At 38.0% G+C, this 19,323-nt stretch overlaps 1 protein-coding gene across 1 annotated transcript; it reads left to right on the top strand.

The window, feature by feature from the left end:
- Positions 1-10,415: 10,415 nt before the first annotated feature.
- LOC109612915 (uncharacterized) lies at positions 10,416-11,000 on the top strand. Its single transcript, XM_020037394.2, has 2 exons — positions 10,416-10,753; positions 10,842-11,000. Exons 1-2 carry the CDS (start codon positions 10,448-10,450, stop codon positions 10,998-11,000), a joined length of 465 nt encoding a protein of 154 aa, XP_019892953.2. The 5' UTR covers positions 10,416-10,447.
- Positions 11,001-19,323: the final 8,323 nt, after the last annotated feature.

Here is a 19,323-nt window from a genome sequence, read left to right as displayed (position 1 = left end):
TATGAGCATTTTAAAATACCATATTTTTCCTCTTTAAATATCTGCAATCAAAACGATGCTAAAAACCCCGAAATGTCAATATTTAATGAGTTATGAGCATTTTAAAATACCCTATTTTTCCTCTTTAAAAAACTGCAATCAAAACGATGCTAAAAACCCCGAAATGTCAATATTTAAGGAGTTATGAGCATTTTAAAATACCCTATTTTTCCTCTTTAAATATCTGCAATCAAAACGATGCTAAAAACCCCGAAATGTCAATATTTAAGGAGTTATGAGCATTTTAAAATACCATATTTTTCCTCTTTAAATATCTGCAATCAAAACGATGCTAAAAACCCCGAAATGTCAATATTTAAGGAGTTATGAGCATTTTAAAATACCATATTTTTCCTCTTTAAATATCTGCAATCAAAACGATGCTAAAAACCCCGAAATGTCAATATTTAATGAGTTATGAGCATTTTAAAATACCCTATTTTTCCTCTTTAAGAAACTGCAATCAAAACGATGCTAAAAACCCCGAAATGTCAATATTTAAGGAGTTATGAGCATTTTAAAATACCCTATTTTTCCTCTTTAAGAAACTCCAATCAAAACGATGCTAAAAACCCCGAAATGTCAATATTTAAGAAGTTATGAGCATTTTAAAATACCCTATTTTTCCTCTTTAAATATCTGCAATCAAAACGATGCTAAAAACCCCGAAATGTCAATATTTAAGGAGTTATGAGCATTTTAAAATACCCTATTTTTCCTCTTTAAATATCTGCAATCAAAACGATGCCAAAAACCCCAAAATGTCAATAATTAAGGAGTTATGAGCATTTTAAAATACCATATTTTTCCTCTTTAAATATCTGCAATCAAAACGATGCTAAAAACCCCGAAATGTCAATATTTAATGAGTTATGAGCATTTTAAAATACCCTATTTTTCCTCTTTAAAAAACTGCAATCAAAACGATGCTAAAAACCCCGAAATGTCAATATTTAAGGAGTTATGAGCATTTTAAAATACCCTATTTTTCCTCTTTAAATATCTGCAATCAAAACGATGCTAAAAACCCCGAAATGTCAATATTTAAGGAGTTATGAGCATTTTAAAATACCCTACTTTTCCTCTTTAAATATCTGCAATCAAAACGATGCTAAAAACCCCGAAATGTCAATATTTAAGGAGGTATGAGCATTTTAAAATACCCTATTTTTCCTCTTTAAATATCTGCAATCAAAACGATGCTAAAAACCCCGAAATGTCAATATTTAATGAGTTATGAGCATTTTAAAATACCCTATTTTTCCTCTTTAAATATCTGCAATCAAAACGATGCTAAAAACCCCGAAATGTCAATATTTAAGGAGTTATGAGCATTTTAAAATACCCTATTTTTCCTCTTCATATATCTGCAATCAAAACGATGCTAAAAACCCCAAAATGTCAATATTTAAGGAGTTATGAGCATTTTAAAATACCCTATTTTTCCTCTTTAAATATCTGCAATCAAAACGATGCTAAAAACCCCGAAATGTCAATATTTAATGAGTTATGAGCATTTTAAAATACCCTATTTTTCCTCTTTAAATATCTGCAATCAAAACGATGCTAAAAACCCCGAAATGTCAATATTTAAGGAGTTATGAGCAGTTTAAAATACCCTATATTTCCTCTTCATATATCTGCAATCAAAACGATGCTAAAAATCCCGAAATGTCAATATTTAAGGAGTTATGAGCATTTTAAAATACCCTATTTTTAATCTTTAAATATCTGCAATCAAAACGATGCTAAAAATCCTGAAATGTCATTATTTAAGGAGTTATGAGCAGTTTAAAATACCCTATTTTTCCTCTTCATATATCTGCAATCAAAACGATGCTAAAAACCCCGAAATGTCAACATTTAAGGAGTTATGAGCATTTTAAAATACCCTATTTTTCCTCTTTAAATATCTGCAATCAAAACGATGCTAAATATCCCGAAATGTCAATATTTAAGGAGTTATGAGCAGTTTAAAATACCCTATTTTTCCTCTTTAAGAAACTGCAATCAAAACGAAGTTAAAAACCCCGAAATGTCAATATTCAAAGAGTTATGAGCATTTTAAAAAACCCTATTTTTCCTCTTCAAATATCTGCAATCAAAACGATGCTAAAAACCCCGAAATGTCAATATTTAAGGAGTTATGAGCATTTTAAAATACCCTATTTTTCCTCTTCACATATCTGCAATCAAAACGATGCTAAAAACCCCGAAATGTCAATATTTAAGGAGTTATGAGCATTTTAAAATACCCTATTTTTCCTCTTTAAGAAACTCCAATCAAAACGATGCTAAAAACTCCGAAATGTCAATATTTAAGGAGTTATGAGCATTTTAAAATACCCTATTTTTCCTCTTTAAATATCTGCAATCAAAACGATGCTAAAAACCCCGAAATGTCAATATTTAAGGAGTTATGAGCAGTTAAAATACCCTATTTTTCCTCTTCATATATCTGCAATCAAAACGATGCTAAAAACCCCGAAATGTCAACATTTAAGGAGTTATGAGCATTTTAAAATACCCTATTTTTCCTCTTTAAATATCTGCAATCAAAACGATGCTAAATATCCCGAAATGTCAATATTTAAGGAGTTATGAGCAGTTTAAAATACCCTATTTTTCCTCTTTAAGAAACTGCAATCAAAACGAAGTTAAAAACCCCGAAATGTCAATATTCAAAGAGTTATGAGCATTTTAAAAAACCCTATTTTTCCTCTTCAAATATCTGCAATCAAAACGATGCTAAAAACCCCGAAATGTCAATATTTAAGGAGTTATGAGCATTTTAAAATACCCTATTTTTCCTCTTCACATATCTGCAATCAAAACGATGCTAAAAACCCCGAAATGTCAATATTTAAGGAGTTATGAGCATTTTAAAATACCCTATTTTTCCTCTTTAAGAAACTCCAATCAAAACGATGCTAAAAACCCCGAAATGTCAATATTTAAGGAGTTATGAGCATTTTAAAATACCCTATTTTTCCTCTTTAAATATCTGCAATCAAAACGATGCTAAAAACCCCGAAATGTCAATATTTAAGGAGTTATGAGCATTTTAAAATACCCTATTTTTCCTCTTTAAGAAACTGCAATCAAACCGATGCTAAAAACCCCGAAATGTCAATATTTAAGGAGTTATGAACATTTTAAAATACCCTATTTTTCCTCTTTAAATATCTGCAATCAAAACGATGCTAAAAACCCCGAAATGTCAATATTTAAGGAGTTATGAGCATTTTAAAAAACCCTATTTTTCCTCTTTAAGAAACTGCAATCAAAACGATGCTAAAAACCCTGAAATGTCAATATTTAAGGAGTTATGAGCATTTTAAAATAGTCTATTTTTCCTCTTTAAATATCTGCAATCAAAACCATGCTAAAAACCCCGAAATGTCAATATTTAAGGATTTATGAGTATTTTAAAATACCCTATTTTTCCTCTTTAAATATCTGCAATCGAAACGATGCTAAAAACCCCGAAATGTCAATATTTAAGGAGTTAAGAGCATTTTAAAATACCCTATTTTTCCTCTTTAAATATCTGCAATCAAAACGATGCTAAAAACCCCGAAATGTCAATATTTAAGGAGTTATGAGCATTTTAAAATACCCTATTTTTCCTCTTTAAATATCTGGAATCAAAACGACGCTAAAAACCCCGAAATGTCAATATTTAAGGAGTTAAGAGCATTTTAAAATACCCTATTTTTCCTCTTTAAATATCTGCAATCAAAACGATGCTAAAAACCCCGAAATGTCAATATTTAAGGAGTTATGAGCAGTTTAAAATACCCTATTATTTATCTGCAATCAAAACCCTGAAATGTCAATATTTAAGGAGTTATGAGCATTATAAAATACCCTATTTTTCCTCTTTAAGAAACTGCAATCAAAACGATGCTAAAAACCCCGAAATGTCAATATTTAAGGAGTTATGAGCATTTTAAAATACCCTATTTTTCCTCTTTAAATATCTGCAATCAAAACGATGCTAAAAACCCCGAAATGTCAATATTTAAGGAGTTATGAGTATTTTAAAATACCCTATTTTTCCTCTTTAAATATCTGCAATCAAAACGATGCTAAAAACCCCGAAATGTCAATATTTAAGAAGTTATTAGCATTTTAGTAAAGTCTCTTTTATTAGCTTGACATTGTCCCAGTTTCTATATTAAATTCAGTTACCTTAAAAAACATTTTGAATATCAAATAATTATCTAGCCTATAATCTCTGCCAAATACAATGACTGACAACATCCCGTCGACATTTACAAGACCAAAATGTAAACAGCCGCCTCTAGTCAATCACTTATGGTATTTATTTGAATTGACAAATACAAAACATAGAGACCAGATTTCAACAAGTGTTTCTACCTATCCGCACATATACAAAAGGCAAACATAAGTCCGAATATTTGCAAATACAAATAGTTGACATCAACCGCGCCGCTACCTTTATTCGTTAGGAGGCACACGCTTTTGTATAATATCGAAAAGGCGGGTATGGTTTGCCATGTAAATAAATCCCCTAATATTGAATAAACAGATGCTTTTCGAACTCGAGCAGCAAAGCAAATAAAATGATATAGCAAAAATACAAAAATACTATTTTTATTTGCTTTCTTTTTTTTCAAGATTTTTATTATTATTTGTTTAATGAAATCGAAAAAAAAAAAAATCGCAAACAAAACACGTGTCCAGTTGTTCTCGTTAGGCTTTAATTAAACAAAAGTGTCGGAATAAATTTCCTACTCATTGAAAACAGTTTCCGGTGGAATGGGGGAAAATAATTTAAAAAAAAATATACTTTCCTGAAAAAACGTGATTCCCTATCTAATATTCTTTCTTAGAAATTTACAATCAAACAAAAATATTTATTTGTATTTACATTTGTCTTTAATTGAAAAGAAAAATGTAGGTAAAGGGTCTTTCATAAATGTAAATCGTCTAAGCACACAAACTTGTGGAGCTCTTCTATAGTTTGAAAGTTTGCTTAATTTCATAAAAATTCATGCGGGATTTCAAAAGTTATGACCTTCATAAAGTCTATGCACAAAAAATTACATCTTTTGAAAATTTCTTGCGTGTGAACATATTTGGCAAAAACTTTTGCATTTAGCCAAGAATTCTTAAAAGATTTTACATAATTTGAAAATATAGATCTTCATCGATCAGATTTGCTTTATTTCATAAAAATATATTGATTGATTCAAAAATTATGGCTTCGAGAAAGTCCACACGCAAAAATATCAACTTTTGATAATTTTCCGCATGTGAACACATTTGGCGATATCTTTCATATTTGGTCGAATATATTCAACAAAAACCTTATAATTTAAAAACATAGAGCTATAGCTCCCAGAAATGTTTTAATTCATCAAAATATATTGATTAATTCAAAAGTTATGGGCTCCAGAAAGCCGCTGTCCAAAAAATTACAATCTTTGAAAATTGTCCGCAAGCAAACATTTTTGGCAATATCTTTAGTATTTGATGAGTTATCATAACCAAATTAAATCGGCTCAAAATTTAGACCTTATTCTTTCATAATTACCGCCATTCATAAATATTGATTGATTTGTTCACAAGTTATGGCCCCTAGAAGGTTAATGCGCAAAAAATTCCAGCCTTTGAAAAATTAAACAATGTGTAAATATCATTCAATAACTCTGGAACTTGGTCAGTTATCCATACAAAATTTTTGTTCTGTTAAAAGATTACAGTTTCTTTTATATGAATTATCTTTTTTCAAAATAATATATTGAGTAGTGCATAAGATATGGCCTGCAGAACACCAAAGCGCAAAAAATGCAAACCATGGAAAAATTGAGGCATGTGAACATATTGGGCTATAACTCTGGTGTTTGGCAAGTTATTTCTGTAAAATAAGTTTGCAATTCAAATGTAAGAAGGTTCCCTTTCAGAAATTTTTTTATTTTATAAGAATTTATTAAAAAGTTAGGAAGCCATAGCTTTCATATAACATATACGAACGAAATTTTACAATTGAAAATATTTTGGTACTTGTATGATTTTGAGGATATCTCTAGTATTTAACCGAGTATTCCAATAAAACTTCCTCGATTTGAAACATAACAAAATACTGATCGAAAGCAAGTTATTTTATAAAGATACACTGATTATTCCTGAAGTTATGACCCTCCGACAAGTAAAGCGCAAAAAGACGGTCGACTTTGAAATATTGCGTCGTGTGAACATATTTCCAGATATCTCCACAATTTTATAAGTTATAACAGGTTAAAAGATTTTTATTGGAAGTTTGGACACTTCTCTTTAAGAATTGCCTTATTAATTAAAAATATGTTGATGAGTGCAAAAATTAGAGTCTCCAGAAAGCCAATACGGAAATAATCTTAAAACGAACATGTTTTGCCAATTGAGTATTTTTGGGCTATATCTTTGGTAATTGAATAGAGAGAATAGAGAATTGAATAGAGATACAACTATATAACCTTGTGACAAAATAAATTTAATATATTTCAAAAAAAAATGCAATTCAATTAATAATATATTTCGGTTACTGAAGCAGTTATGGCCTCTGGAGATTTAATTTGGAAGAAAATTCCAATTTTGAGGAATTTAGGCAAGTAAATATGTTTCCAAAATCTCTGTCTTTTGATGAGATATATGAATGTAAGTTACAATGATTAAGCTACGGCATATTGTTTTTACAAATTAAGCGATTTTATTAATATTGAATGCCAATTTTAAAAATTATGCCCTCCAGAAAATCAACGCAAAACAAAACCTTAAAACCGTAAACGTAACTCCAAACACCTGTAGCTTTTTAGAGATCTCTAGGTGCGTGTAGCGATAATTTTCGATAACATCACAATATGCATTTGAAGTTATCGTTTCAATGTTCTTATTACTTTTTGAGATAGGTACGACCTTGCATCAACAAATAGGCAAATTTCTTGTAGACATTAAGAAAAGCCAAGGTAAAATTGAATTGAGCAATTATGGTGTAGGCGGGGAAAATCTCATCCGTTAGAATGAAATTGGTGACATTATAGTCAATATCCTATAAAAAATTAGAAAAAGATACCAATTGCGAATCATGTTTCGTTGTAACTAATTACCAAACCCCTTACCTTGGCAATGGGACACGAAAAGGGTACATTACTCTTCCTCATAACTTCATTGAATATCGCCTTAAACAAGGGCACCGGAATATTTTGTAATGCCAGCGTGTCACAAAGGTTAAATTTCACATCCAGAAATTTGACAACTTTTGTCGTCCGCTCAAGTTTATAGTGAATGGTCATAGCTATTTCAGCATTGCGGGCAATCGGGTGACTAAGTGACAAATGGACACTTATACTATAACGATTCGTGGAGATTTTCCTAAAATCACACTCAAACCCTTTAAATACTGAATTCAATCGTTTGGCTGTGAAATCGAGAACCTCAAAATTGGACATATAAATGATTCTATATTTGTTGGGATCCTTACCGCCACTGAGACCACAGAAGCCGTGACGAGAATTAAAATCATAGACCAACGAGCCACCATTATATGACAGAGATACCCAATGGATTGGTGATAGAAACAACATTTGTTTCATTTTCTATTTTCAAATTTTCTATTGCATTTTTTATTAATAGAATTTTAATTAATTCTCTTTTTTTGTGATATATAAAAGCCACACGCCTCCGATTTTAATCAGAAACCTATTAAAAAAATATTAACCAATGTCATTTCTGTGGAATGGCAATATAATAGCTTCAAAAATTTTGCGCTGTCGTCCCCCCGGGCCGGCAGCTGGCCAGTTGCCTGTCGTCTATAGAATAGACCCTCTGGCCAGCCTCCCGTCTATAGCATAGGCTCCCTGGCCAGCTGTCGTCTATAGCGTAGGCTCCCTGGTCAGCTGGCCAGCCTATCGTCTAAAGCATAGACTCACAGCTCGTCTATAAAGTCCAGCTGGCCTTCAGCGCGTCTATAAAGTCCAGCTGGCCTTCAGCTAGTCTACAAAGTAAAGCTGGCCTTCAGCTAGTCTATAAAGTCCAGCTGGTCTAAAGCTAGTCCATAAAGACCCCCTGGCCCTCCAGCTCGTCTATAAAGTCCAGCTGGCCTTCAGCGCGTCTATAAAGACCCCCTGGCCCTCCAGCTCGTCTATAAAGACTCCCTGGGACTCCAGCGCGTCTATAAAGACCCCCTGGCCCTCCAGCTCGTCTATAAAGACTCCCTGGCACTCCAGCTCGTCTATAAAGACTCCCTGGCACTCCAGCTCGTCTATAAAGACTCCCTGGCCCACCAGCCCGTTTATAGAGACTCCCTGGCCCACCAGCTCGTCTATAGAGACTCCCTGGCCCACCAGCTCGTCTATAGAGACTCCCTGGCCTCGTCAGCTCGCCTATAGAGACTCCCTGGCCTCGTCAGGTCGCCTATAGAGACTCCCTGGCCTCGTCAGCTCGCCTATAGAGACTCCCTGGCCTCGTCAGCTCGCCTATAGAGACTCCCTGGCCTCGTCAGCTCGCCTATAGAGACTCCCTGGCCTCGTCAGCTCGCCTATAGAGACTCCCTGGCCTCGTCAGCTCGTCTATAAAGACTCCCTGGCCTCGTCAGCTCGTCTATAGAGACTCCCTGGCCCACCAGCTCGTCTATAGAGACTCCTTGGCCCACCAGCTCGTCTATAGAGACTCCCTGGCCCACCAGCTCGTCTATAGAGACTCCCTGGCCCACCAGCTCGTCTATAGAGACTCCCTGGCCCACCAGCTCGTCTATAGAGACTCCCTGGCCCACCAGCTCGTCTATAGAGACTCCCTGGCCCACCAGCTCGTCTATAAAGACTCCCTGCCCCTCCAGCTCGTCTATAAAGACTCCCTGCCCCTCCAGCTCGTCTATAAAGACTCCCTGGCCCTCCAGCTCTCTCTGGCCTCGTCAGCTCGTCTATAGAGACTCCCTGGCCTCGTCAGCTCGTCTATAGAGACTCCCTGGCCTCGTCAGCTCGTCTATAAAGACTGCCTGGCCCTCCAGCTCGTCTATAAAGATTGCCTGGCCCTCCAGCTCGTCTATGAAGACTCCCTGGCCCTCCAGCTCGTCTATAGAGACTCCCTGGCCCGCCAGCTCGTCTATGAAGACTCCCTGGCCCTTCAGCTCGTCTTTAAAGAACTCCCTCTCCCTTCAGCTCCTCCATGAAGACTGCCTGGCCTTTCAGCTTGTCTTTAAAGAACTCCCTCTCCCTTCAGCTCCTCCATGAAGACTCCCTGCCTTCAGCTCTCTTCCATAGAATCCCTGTCCCCTTTAGCTCTTTCATATGAGAACCCTGCTCTATTCAGTCGCTCTTGATCAAAGCCCTTACCATTTACTTTCCCCACATTGATGCTCGAATAATTTTTGTATAAATTCTTGGAACAAGACCTCGAGATTTCTATGAACTAGAACGGTTTCATCATGGATTTTCGTAAACAATAAACAAATCCATTAATAAAATCGACATTAATGTTCTAAACGCTTCATATGCTTCTAATAGGCGTGAAATTCTATAAAAATATAAAAATATTCATTAGTTCAATTGCCTGCAAAAGAGTGCAGTGAAATGGTTAATATTTAATTATTATCAGTGGTACTGATGGAGCACGAAAACACTGGGGAACAATAATTTTTTTCAGGTATTCAAAATTCTTTTATAATTGGGTAATGATATAGTTCTCCAAAACCAATAATCCTAAAAATTATTGTCAATAATTTAAAAATTGTATTTCAACTATGGATGCTCTACACATTTGTTCCCCAGTGTAATGAGCTCATAAAAATTTCCATAATTAATTAAATCCTCATTAATTTAGTTTTTCAATTGTGCAAAGTTTTCAAACCAACCTTTTTATGGGTTCTCTTGATATTTCATTAACAACTGTCATCGGAAATTATGTATCGTTTTATCGTCGCTTGTGCAATTGCTTTAAGTTTATTTGTCCTTATTCAGGTAAGTTGTAGAAATTTTAATTCCATTGGGAATTCAGAATATAGCAAATAAGAATTTTCCAAAATTTAAAATTGCAAGAAATACTATAGACCCTCGCTGATGCTTCAGCTCTCCTATAGAGACCGGGTGATGCTTCAGCTCGTCTATAGGGACCGGGTAATGCTTCAGCTCGCCTATAGCGGCTCACTGATGTTTCAACTCGCCTATAGAGACTCACTGATGTTTCAACTCGCCTATAGAGACTCACTGATGCTTCAGCTCGCCTATAGCGACTCACTGATGCTTCAGCTCGCCTATAGCGACTCACTGATGCTTCAGCTAGCATATAAAGAGCTACTGATGCTTCAGCTAGCCTATAGAGACTGAATTTAATAGAAATGTTCTTTACAAATATAAATCTTTTCAATTTGCAGGCCTCCGGCAGAAGCTACAATTTCGAAATCCTCGCCATGAATTGTACCAAAATCGGTCCGGTATTCAAGAGAATGGAGTGTTTCTATCGCCAAGTCGACACAAATCGTTACGGTATAAGTGTCCATTTATCGGGTAATCGGCAGCTATCAAAAAATGCTGAAATCGGTATGGCTGTACATTTGAAATTCCAAAAAACCAACAAAGTTGTGAAGTTCCTAGAATTTAAATTCAATATTTGTGATACACTGGAAAAACAGAATTTACCGGTGCCAATGTTCAAGTCCATCTTCAACGAAGTTATGATGAAGAGCAATGTACCGTTTTCGTGTCCGGTGATAAAGGTAATAAGTTGAAAGATTCCGATTTTTCTTTACTTTCAGATAAAAAATGTTAATGTGCCTCTCCCTTCTCTCTCACTCTCTTTTGCAGGATTTTATTTATAATGTCACCGATTTCATGCTCACCGATAACATTTTCCCCGCCTACACCGTGCTAGCCAATTTCAATTTTACCATGACATTTTACAATGATTACAAGAAGTTTGGAACGTTGGTATTAACTGGACGAACATATCCGAAGAAATCATAAATTTTCGAATCAATTAAATTATAAAAAAAATAAAAAAATATTAAATTTTTACAAAAAAACGAGTATTTGGAAATTCATAACACCTTCAGCGGCTTGGAGATTGTTCAAACATTTAGTGAGTAAAACTCAGCTAGGCCATTATAGCTCGTCTTTATAGCTTGACTTATCGGACAGCTCAACTCAGACAACTCACAGCGGTCACTGGTAAATTTAGACTCGCTGAATTTACGGATTCCCAATGTAGGGTTGTCGAACCCTCAGTGCTTCAGCTCGATTATAGATATTGGCTGATGCTTCAGCTCGCCTATAGAGACTCGGCTGATGCTTCAGCTCGCCTATAGAGACTCGGGTTATGCTTCAGCTCGCCTATAGAGACACGGCTGATGCTTCAGCTCGCCTATAGAGACTCGGCTGATGCTTCAGCTCGCCTATAGAGACTCGGCTGATGCTTCAGCTCGCCTATAGAGACTCGGCTGATGCTTCAGCTCGCCTATAGAGATCGGCTGATGCTTCAGCTCGCCCATAGAGATCGGCTGATGCTTCAGCTCGCCTATAGAGATCGGCTGATGCTTCAGCTCGCCTATAGAGATCGGCTGATGCTTTAGCTCGCCCATAGAGATCGGCTATAGAGGAGACTCGGCTGATGCTTCAGCTCGCCTATAGAGGAGACTCGGCTGATGCTTCAGCTTGCCTATGGAGGAGACTCGGCTGATGCTTCTGCTCGCCTATGGAGGAGACTCGACTGATGCTTCAGCTCGCCTATGGAGGAGACTCGGCTGATGCTTCAGCTCGCCTATAGAGGATACTCGGCTGATGCATCAGCTCGCCTATAGAGGAGACTCGGCTGATGCATCAGCTCGCCTATAGAGGAGACTCGGCTGATGCATCAGCTCGCCTATAGAGGAGACTCGGCTGATGCATCAGCTCGCCTATAGAGGAGACTCGGCTGATGCATCAGCTCGCCTATAGAGGAGACTCGGCTGATGCATCAGCTCGCCTATAGAGGAGACTCGGCTGATGCATCAGCTCGCCTATATAGGAGACTCGGCTGATGCATCAGCTCGCCTATAGAGGAGACTCGGCTGATGCTTCAGCTCGCCTATGGAGGAGAATCGGCTGATGCTTCAGTTCGCCTATGGAGGAGACTCGCTGATGCTTCAGTTCGCCTATGGAGGAGACTCGCTGATGCTTCAGCTCGCCTATAGAGGAGGAGACTCGCTGATGTTTCAGCTCGCCTATGGAGGAGACTCGGCTGATGTTTCAGCTCGCCTATAGAGGAGACTCGGCTGATGCTTCAGCTCGCCTATGGAGGAGGCTCGGCTGATGCTTCAGCTCGCCTATGGAGGAGGCTCGGCTGATGCTTCAGCTCGCCTATGGAGGAGGCTCGGCTGATGCTTCAGCTCGCCTATGGAGGAGACTCGGCTGATGCTTCAGCTCCCCTATGGTGGAGACTCGGCTGATGCTTCAGCTCCCCTATGGAGGAGACTCGGCTGATGCTTCATCTCCCCTATGGAGGAGACTCGGCTGATGCTTCAGCTCCCCTATGGAGGAGACTCGGCTGATGCTTCAGCTCCCCTATGGAGGAGACTCGGCTGATGCTTCAGCTCCCCTATGGAGGAGACTCGGCTGATGCTTCAGCTCCCCTATGGAGGAGACTCGGCTGATGCTTCAGCTCCCCTATGGAGGAGACTCGGCTGATACTTCAGCTCCCCTATGGAGGAGACTCGGCTGATGCTTCAGCTCCCCTATGGAGGAGACTCGGCTGATGCTTCAGCTCCCCTATGGAGGAGACTCGGCTGATGCTTCAGCTCCCCTATGGAGGAGACTCGGCAGATGCTTCATCTCCCCTATGGAGGAGACTCGGCTGATGCTTCAGCTCCCCTATGGAGGAGACTCGGCTGATGCTTCAGCTCCCCTATGGAGGAGACTCGGCTGATGCTTCAGCTCCCCTATGGAGGAGACTCGGCTGATGCTTCATCTCCCCTATGGAGGAGACTCGGCTGATGCTTCAGCTCCCCTATGGAGGAGACTCGGCTGATGCTTCAGCTCCCCTATGGAGGAGACTCGGCTGATGCTTCAGCTCCCCTATGGAGGAGACTCGGCTGATGCTTCAGCTCTCCTATGGAGGAGACTCGCTGATCCTACAGATCGCCTATAGAGACTCGCTGACCCTATAGGCCGCCTACAGAGACTCTATGACCCTATAGGCCGCCTACAGAGACTCTCTGATCCTATAGCCCACCAACAAAAACTCTCTGACCCTATAGGTCACCTACAAAGGCTTTCTGACCCTATAGCCCACCTACAGAGACTCTATGACCCTATAGCCCATCTACGCTGCCCCTGCAGCTTGCCTACGGGGACTCACTGGACCTACAGCTCGCCTACAGTGATTTTGTTGACCCTTGAACTCGCCTACAGAAACTCGCTGACCCTGAAGCCCACCTACAGAGGCTCGTTGACCTTGCAGGTCGAGTATACTCCTCCGAACGTCAATAAAAACTCATTCGGCTAGCCAATATAGCTTCTTTGACGCCTCAGCCCACCTATATAAACCGGATTTCCCACTCCATATAGATTTGCTGACCTGTTCAGTTGCCGAAAAAGTATTTCATCTCGTCAAAATAACATGGTCTACCCCTTAACTTGCCGATATTGACCGACTGTCTCTATTTGCTTGGAAACATAGAATCGCTTGGCCTTCAAATCCTCAGCAATTTGGAGTCGTTGGCACCTCATTTTTCCAATATTGACATGCTGGGCCCCAGCTTGGCTAGTGTGAAAATTAACACTCTCTGACCCCTTGGAAAGACTAAAGACTCACTGAACCCTAAACAAGTCAATGTTTGACTCGTAAACGTGGACTCGCCTTTTAGATAGGGATACGTAGATCGACTTTTGATCATTTTCGAAATTTAATTTATTTGACATAATTGGAACAGCGAAAAACGGAATTTTTGCTTAGACCAAAGATTTTAAATGTGATTTATGGTTTCAACTTCTAATTCGAACCCAAAATTTCAAATTCCTACCTAAAATTCGTACGAAAAATCTAAAATTTGTTTTATTTCAACTTCCTAGCCATTCGAACTCTTCTTTGGAGATTCTCATTGAATGTGTTTATGTTTTATATTAAGAATATCCTTTAATATCCTTTTGAAAAAAAAAAACATATATTCCACACATGACATCAATTTCAAATACAAAAAAAAAACAAATTTTCCACCACTATTTTCCAACGGTACGTCCTTGCAACAACAACACAGCAAATGGCTTATTGTCATTGATAAAATTCACTATAAAATTAAAATTTACATACAATGTATAAATCGGAAAAATCGAATCCGTTAACCTGAAGTCAGTCATATTAAAATAGAGATCCTGAAAAATAAAGAAAAATCTTTTATTTAATCAGCAAACTTTTTCTCCTTATTTACCTTGCCAATGGGACAGGAATAGGGCAAATTGCTCTTTTGCAGAATTTCATAAAATATCGATCTAACCATGGGCACCTGGACGTTCTGCCGTTTCAGCGTATCGCATATATTAAATTTCGAATCCATGAATTTAACAACTTTCGTTGATTTCGGAGATTGAATGTGAATTTTCATGGCTAGTTCAGCATTCGCCGACAACGGTCGTACAAATAAAAATTCTACATTTAGGCTGTAAATGTTTTTCTCAACTTTGCCGAAACTGCACTTCAACTTGGTTATCTCAGAACCTTTTTCGATGCAAGATATATTTTGTATTTCGAAAAAATAATGCCGATTTGCTGCCTAGGATGAAAATGGAAATAGGACATAAAGCCTAGTGAGGAAAAAGCGATTGGAACAATTCCTTACCTGTGTTAAAACCAAAAAATCGGCAAGGGTCAAGAAAACTAGATAAATCCACAACATTGTGCCTCGAACGAAAGGAACGATATGATAGACGAAAAACCCAAAAGCTTTTAAAATCAATTTGTTAGCTCTGGCTTTTAATAATAAATAATTAACATTTAATAAATAATTAAAAACGCATTTTCAATAATAATTTGCAAAAATTTCAAAATAAATTGATTTTAATGCTTTGCGATTTATGCCATGTTTTAATTTATTTACAGATAGACGAGTTGGAATATCTGAAGGTCCAACGGTTAAATGTAAAGAAATGACCAACTTGTCTATAACGACGAGCTGCAGTTCCTTATAGTCGATGTATGACCTGGCGAACCAGTGAGTTTAAATTAAAAAAAAATAGAACAGTGTTGGCTTCGGGATACCATAGTATTTTGTTGTTGCAAAATGGTCAGGCTTAATCCCTTTATTGTTGTTTTTATAAAAACATAGTTTTTTTATTAGTGGAGAACGATGGTAATGTTTACCAGAGGGTAAGGCAGGGAATACCTAGGTTTCGGAAAGTACAACCAATCCTCATCAGTTCCCTTGTTTTTTGTCTGAGATAATCTACCCAGAAGTTAATATTGTCTAAAAAATTAAAAGAAAATAAGATCCCCGTTTACCACAACGGAATTTTCAGATTGTCTTAAACAAAGTAATATAGGTCCGATGGTCGGTTCAAGAGCAATGTAACACTCACCGTCTGCCTAGATCGCCCACGTAGTCTACTCCTCAGTCAATATGAATTCACAATTCACGAACCTTGAATACCCACCACCATTTGGAACGAATTTGGAAATTTTCAAAAAATAAAATCCTTAAAAAATTCTGTTAAAATTTTAAAAACACCGAATATAGCCATTATCTTGGGTTGGCTACATAGGCATTGTTTGTCATAAGCCATTACCATATTCAAATTCGAAACTTGAAATAAACGGTGAATAATGTAGCTAAAATCATAAAAATATCGTATATAGGGAGGTACCGTTATATCGGAGCTGGGCGAAGACCTGGACCAGCATAAACAATTTTCTGTCACAGGCTATAGTATCATCCATTACGAACGTCAAATACGACATCTCAAAGAATTTCGGTGGGTATTGTAGCTAAACTCGTCAAAATACCGAATATAGGGAGGTACTGATATATGGGGCCCATACGAAGACCTGGACCTGCATAGAAAATTTTCTGTCACAGACTGTAGTTCCCATTACGAACTCTAAATATGTAATTTGAAACAATTCCGGTGAATAATGACGCTAAAATCATCAAAATACCAAATTTTGGGAGGTACAGTTATATGGGGGCTATACGAAGACGTGGGCCTGCACAGATAATTTTCTGTCATAGGCTGTAGTATCCATTTACCAAATACCAAATACCAAAGTTGAAACAATTCCGGTGAATAATGTTTCTAAAATCATCAAAATACCGAATATCGGGAGGTACCGTTATATGGGGGCTATATGAAAACGTGGACCTACATGGCCCATTTATGAACTTAACCTGCCTTCTCAAAAAATAAACATGTGTGCAAAATTTTAGCCTTCTCTTTCAATTCGTTCGACAGATAGCGTGAATACAACAGACAGACAGACGGACATGGCTAAATCGACTTAGAATTTTACGCTGATCTAAAAAATATATACTTTGATGGGTCTGACATGAGTATTTCGAGGAGTTACAAACGGAATGACAAATTTAATATACCCTCCATAGTATGGTAGAGGGTATAAAAAACCTTATGACCGATTTAATTACCAAATATAGACCCACTGACACCTTAGCTCGCCAAAGAAGAGTTGACAAAATAGAGACGCTGATCTCTCTGGCAGCCAACATATAATCGCTAAGTCCTCAGACCTCTGGAATTGCCTTTCAGCTTGACAAAATAGACTCGCTGAACCCTATACATGTCAAGATAGATCCTTTAATTCGTTCAACTGTAAAAATAGTTTCGCTGACTTCTCATTCCGACACTGACCCCGTTGCTCACAGACCCTTCAGTGTTGAATATAGACTCGCCAATCCCTCAGTATTCAGAGGTAGAATTGCTGAAATTTTGACCTATAACTTGACAAAATAGACTAGGTGATTCCTCTACATGCCCAGAAAGATCCTACGCGCTTATTCCTCTGCTAGCTAATATGCCTTGAACTGTCTTTCAGCTTCCCAATGAAGACTCGCTGTCTTCTCTGCCAATTCGAGAAAATTCGCTGACTTTTCGACAGCCGAACCCGAAGTTCAATATAAAATAGCTGAACCTTTGTCATATTAAAAGGGATCCTATTGTCCATTCCAAACATAGACCATCTACATTTTAGACGCCAAGCTATAAGCTTGCCACAATAGACTCACTAACCCCTTTCGACATCAATTGAGGCCCGTTGGTACGTAGAGCTACCAGATTTATACCGTTACCTGAAAGGGTATCCATGCCGGGGAAACCCCTGCAACACACACCTCGTTTTAGTTACTAAAACAGCAAATCTCCGACGGCTTTTGGCGACTCACCGGGCTCGAAGACCCGTTGAGCGTCATTGCTCAACTCACTCCCATTTCTGAGGGCTTGTACCAACTCACCGGTCCAGCTTACTTTTTGACATAGTTCTTCGATTCTCAGTGACTTCGTATAACTCACTACCCCCGGATCATTTCTCGTCGACGTTGCGTCCCCTGCTCCATTGTTCAGAGTACTTTACATACTCTACTCACCTGATAATTCAAATTTACCAGAATTGTTTAGTCTCGCGAATTCCTTGGGCCTTGGCCAGGTTCCTGCTGACCTTCTGAATTTTCACAGACTGTCCCTTCTACTACATCTGACTTTCATTTTATAAACCGATGTCAAAAACTATGTGAAGTCCTTCATTAAGAATAGTCCTTAAACCCCTCGTTGTCCCGCAGATGCCTAGACATTTTTTGGCGGTTTTGCTAGATTTTTATATTACACAGGTCAAATTAGGCTTCTGTACAGGCAGTTAGTCATTTTTCAATACAGTTCCAACTTGAACCTATTGTCCTTCTTCAGATCCGTACCAGTATCTCTGTGCTTTGGTTGTTCTTTCGTTAATGAAGTCCTTCCGGTTAAGTTTTTTTTTCATGCAGGATTATTTCTAGGTATTTGACTTCAATGGAGATACTAATTGCCTTATTCGGGAAGACTGGTTCATCTCTTTGCCCGATTTTAGTCTTCATGGTGATAGACATAGCTCAAATTTTTTGTGTTTTACCTTTAGTCCTATTTACCTGGCCCAGTTGTTGGATATCTTCCGAACCGTTTCGGTTTTTTTTGCACAGTAAATTTGGATTATTTCCCCTCAGAAATATACTCACTCATCTCGCAAACTTAGCCACGCTGAAGCCTCATCTCGCCACTACAGGCTTTCAGCAAGACAGTATAGACTCGGTGATCCCCACACATGCCAATAAAAACTCGCTGCCCATTTCGGGTAGCATATATAGATTCGCTAGCCACAACATAGGCTCTCTGACTTCTGATCAGGTCGAAAAATTCTAACTGATCCCCAGAAATAGCAAAAAAGACCTTCTGTTTTTCAATATAGAATCACTGGCCACTTCGCCAACCAAATTGGACTCAATGGATCTTCAATGAGCCAATAAACATCTGGTAAAAGGTTCACATTTTTTTCTATTTTTGGAATGCTCTTTAATGTCCTTTTTGTGAAAGAGAGGTATTTCCAGCACACATTTTATCACAACTACTTTCCAATGGTACGTCCTTGCAACAACAGCACAGCCATTGGCTTATTATCGTTAATAAAATACAATGTATAATTAAAATTAACATATAATGTATAAATCGGAAAAATGGCATCCGTCAACATAAAGTTGGTCATGTTGTAATAGAAATCCTGCAAATTAAAATTCAACAATTATTTCCTCCAACAACCAACCACTTTTCACAAATACACACCTTAACCAGTGGACAAGAGTAGGGCAAATTGCTCTTCCTTGTGATTTCATTAAAAATAGTTCGAACCATGGGTATCTGAACATTTTGTCTCTTCAACGTATCACATATATTCAATTTAGAATCCAGGAATTTAACGATTTTCGTCGATTTCGATGATTGAATGTGAATTTTCATAGCGATTTCAGCATTCTCTGACCACTGGCGCCCAAGTAAAAATTCTACATTTAGACTGTAACTATTTTTGACAACTTTTCTGATGCTACATTTCATATTCGCTATTTCCGGACCTTTTTGGGTGCACGTAACATTGTGAATTTCAAAGTTATAATGTCGAGTTGCTGCCTTCGGGGAGGAAAGGGCAATGAAATAGTTTTAAAGGACAAGATTGGCAAAAATGTTACCTGACTTAGAGGCAGCCAATTAAAAACGGCCAACACAATTAGTAAGTGCCACAACATTATGCTTTAAATATTTTCAACCAAATGATGGGCGGTGGAAAGTTACG

The sequence above is a fragment of the Musca domestica genome, unplaced genomic scaffold (assembly GCF_030504385.1).
Source record: "Musca domestica strain aabys unplaced genomic scaffold, Musca_domestica.polishedcontigs.V.1.1 37, whole genome shotgun sequence".
Taxonomy (NCBI): domain Eukaryota; kingdom Metazoa; phylum Arthropoda; class Insecta; order Diptera; family Muscidae; genus Musca; species Musca domestica.
The sequence above is the reverse complement of the archived record's forward strand: the minus strand, read 5'-3'. Positions and strand labels throughout refer to the sequence as shown.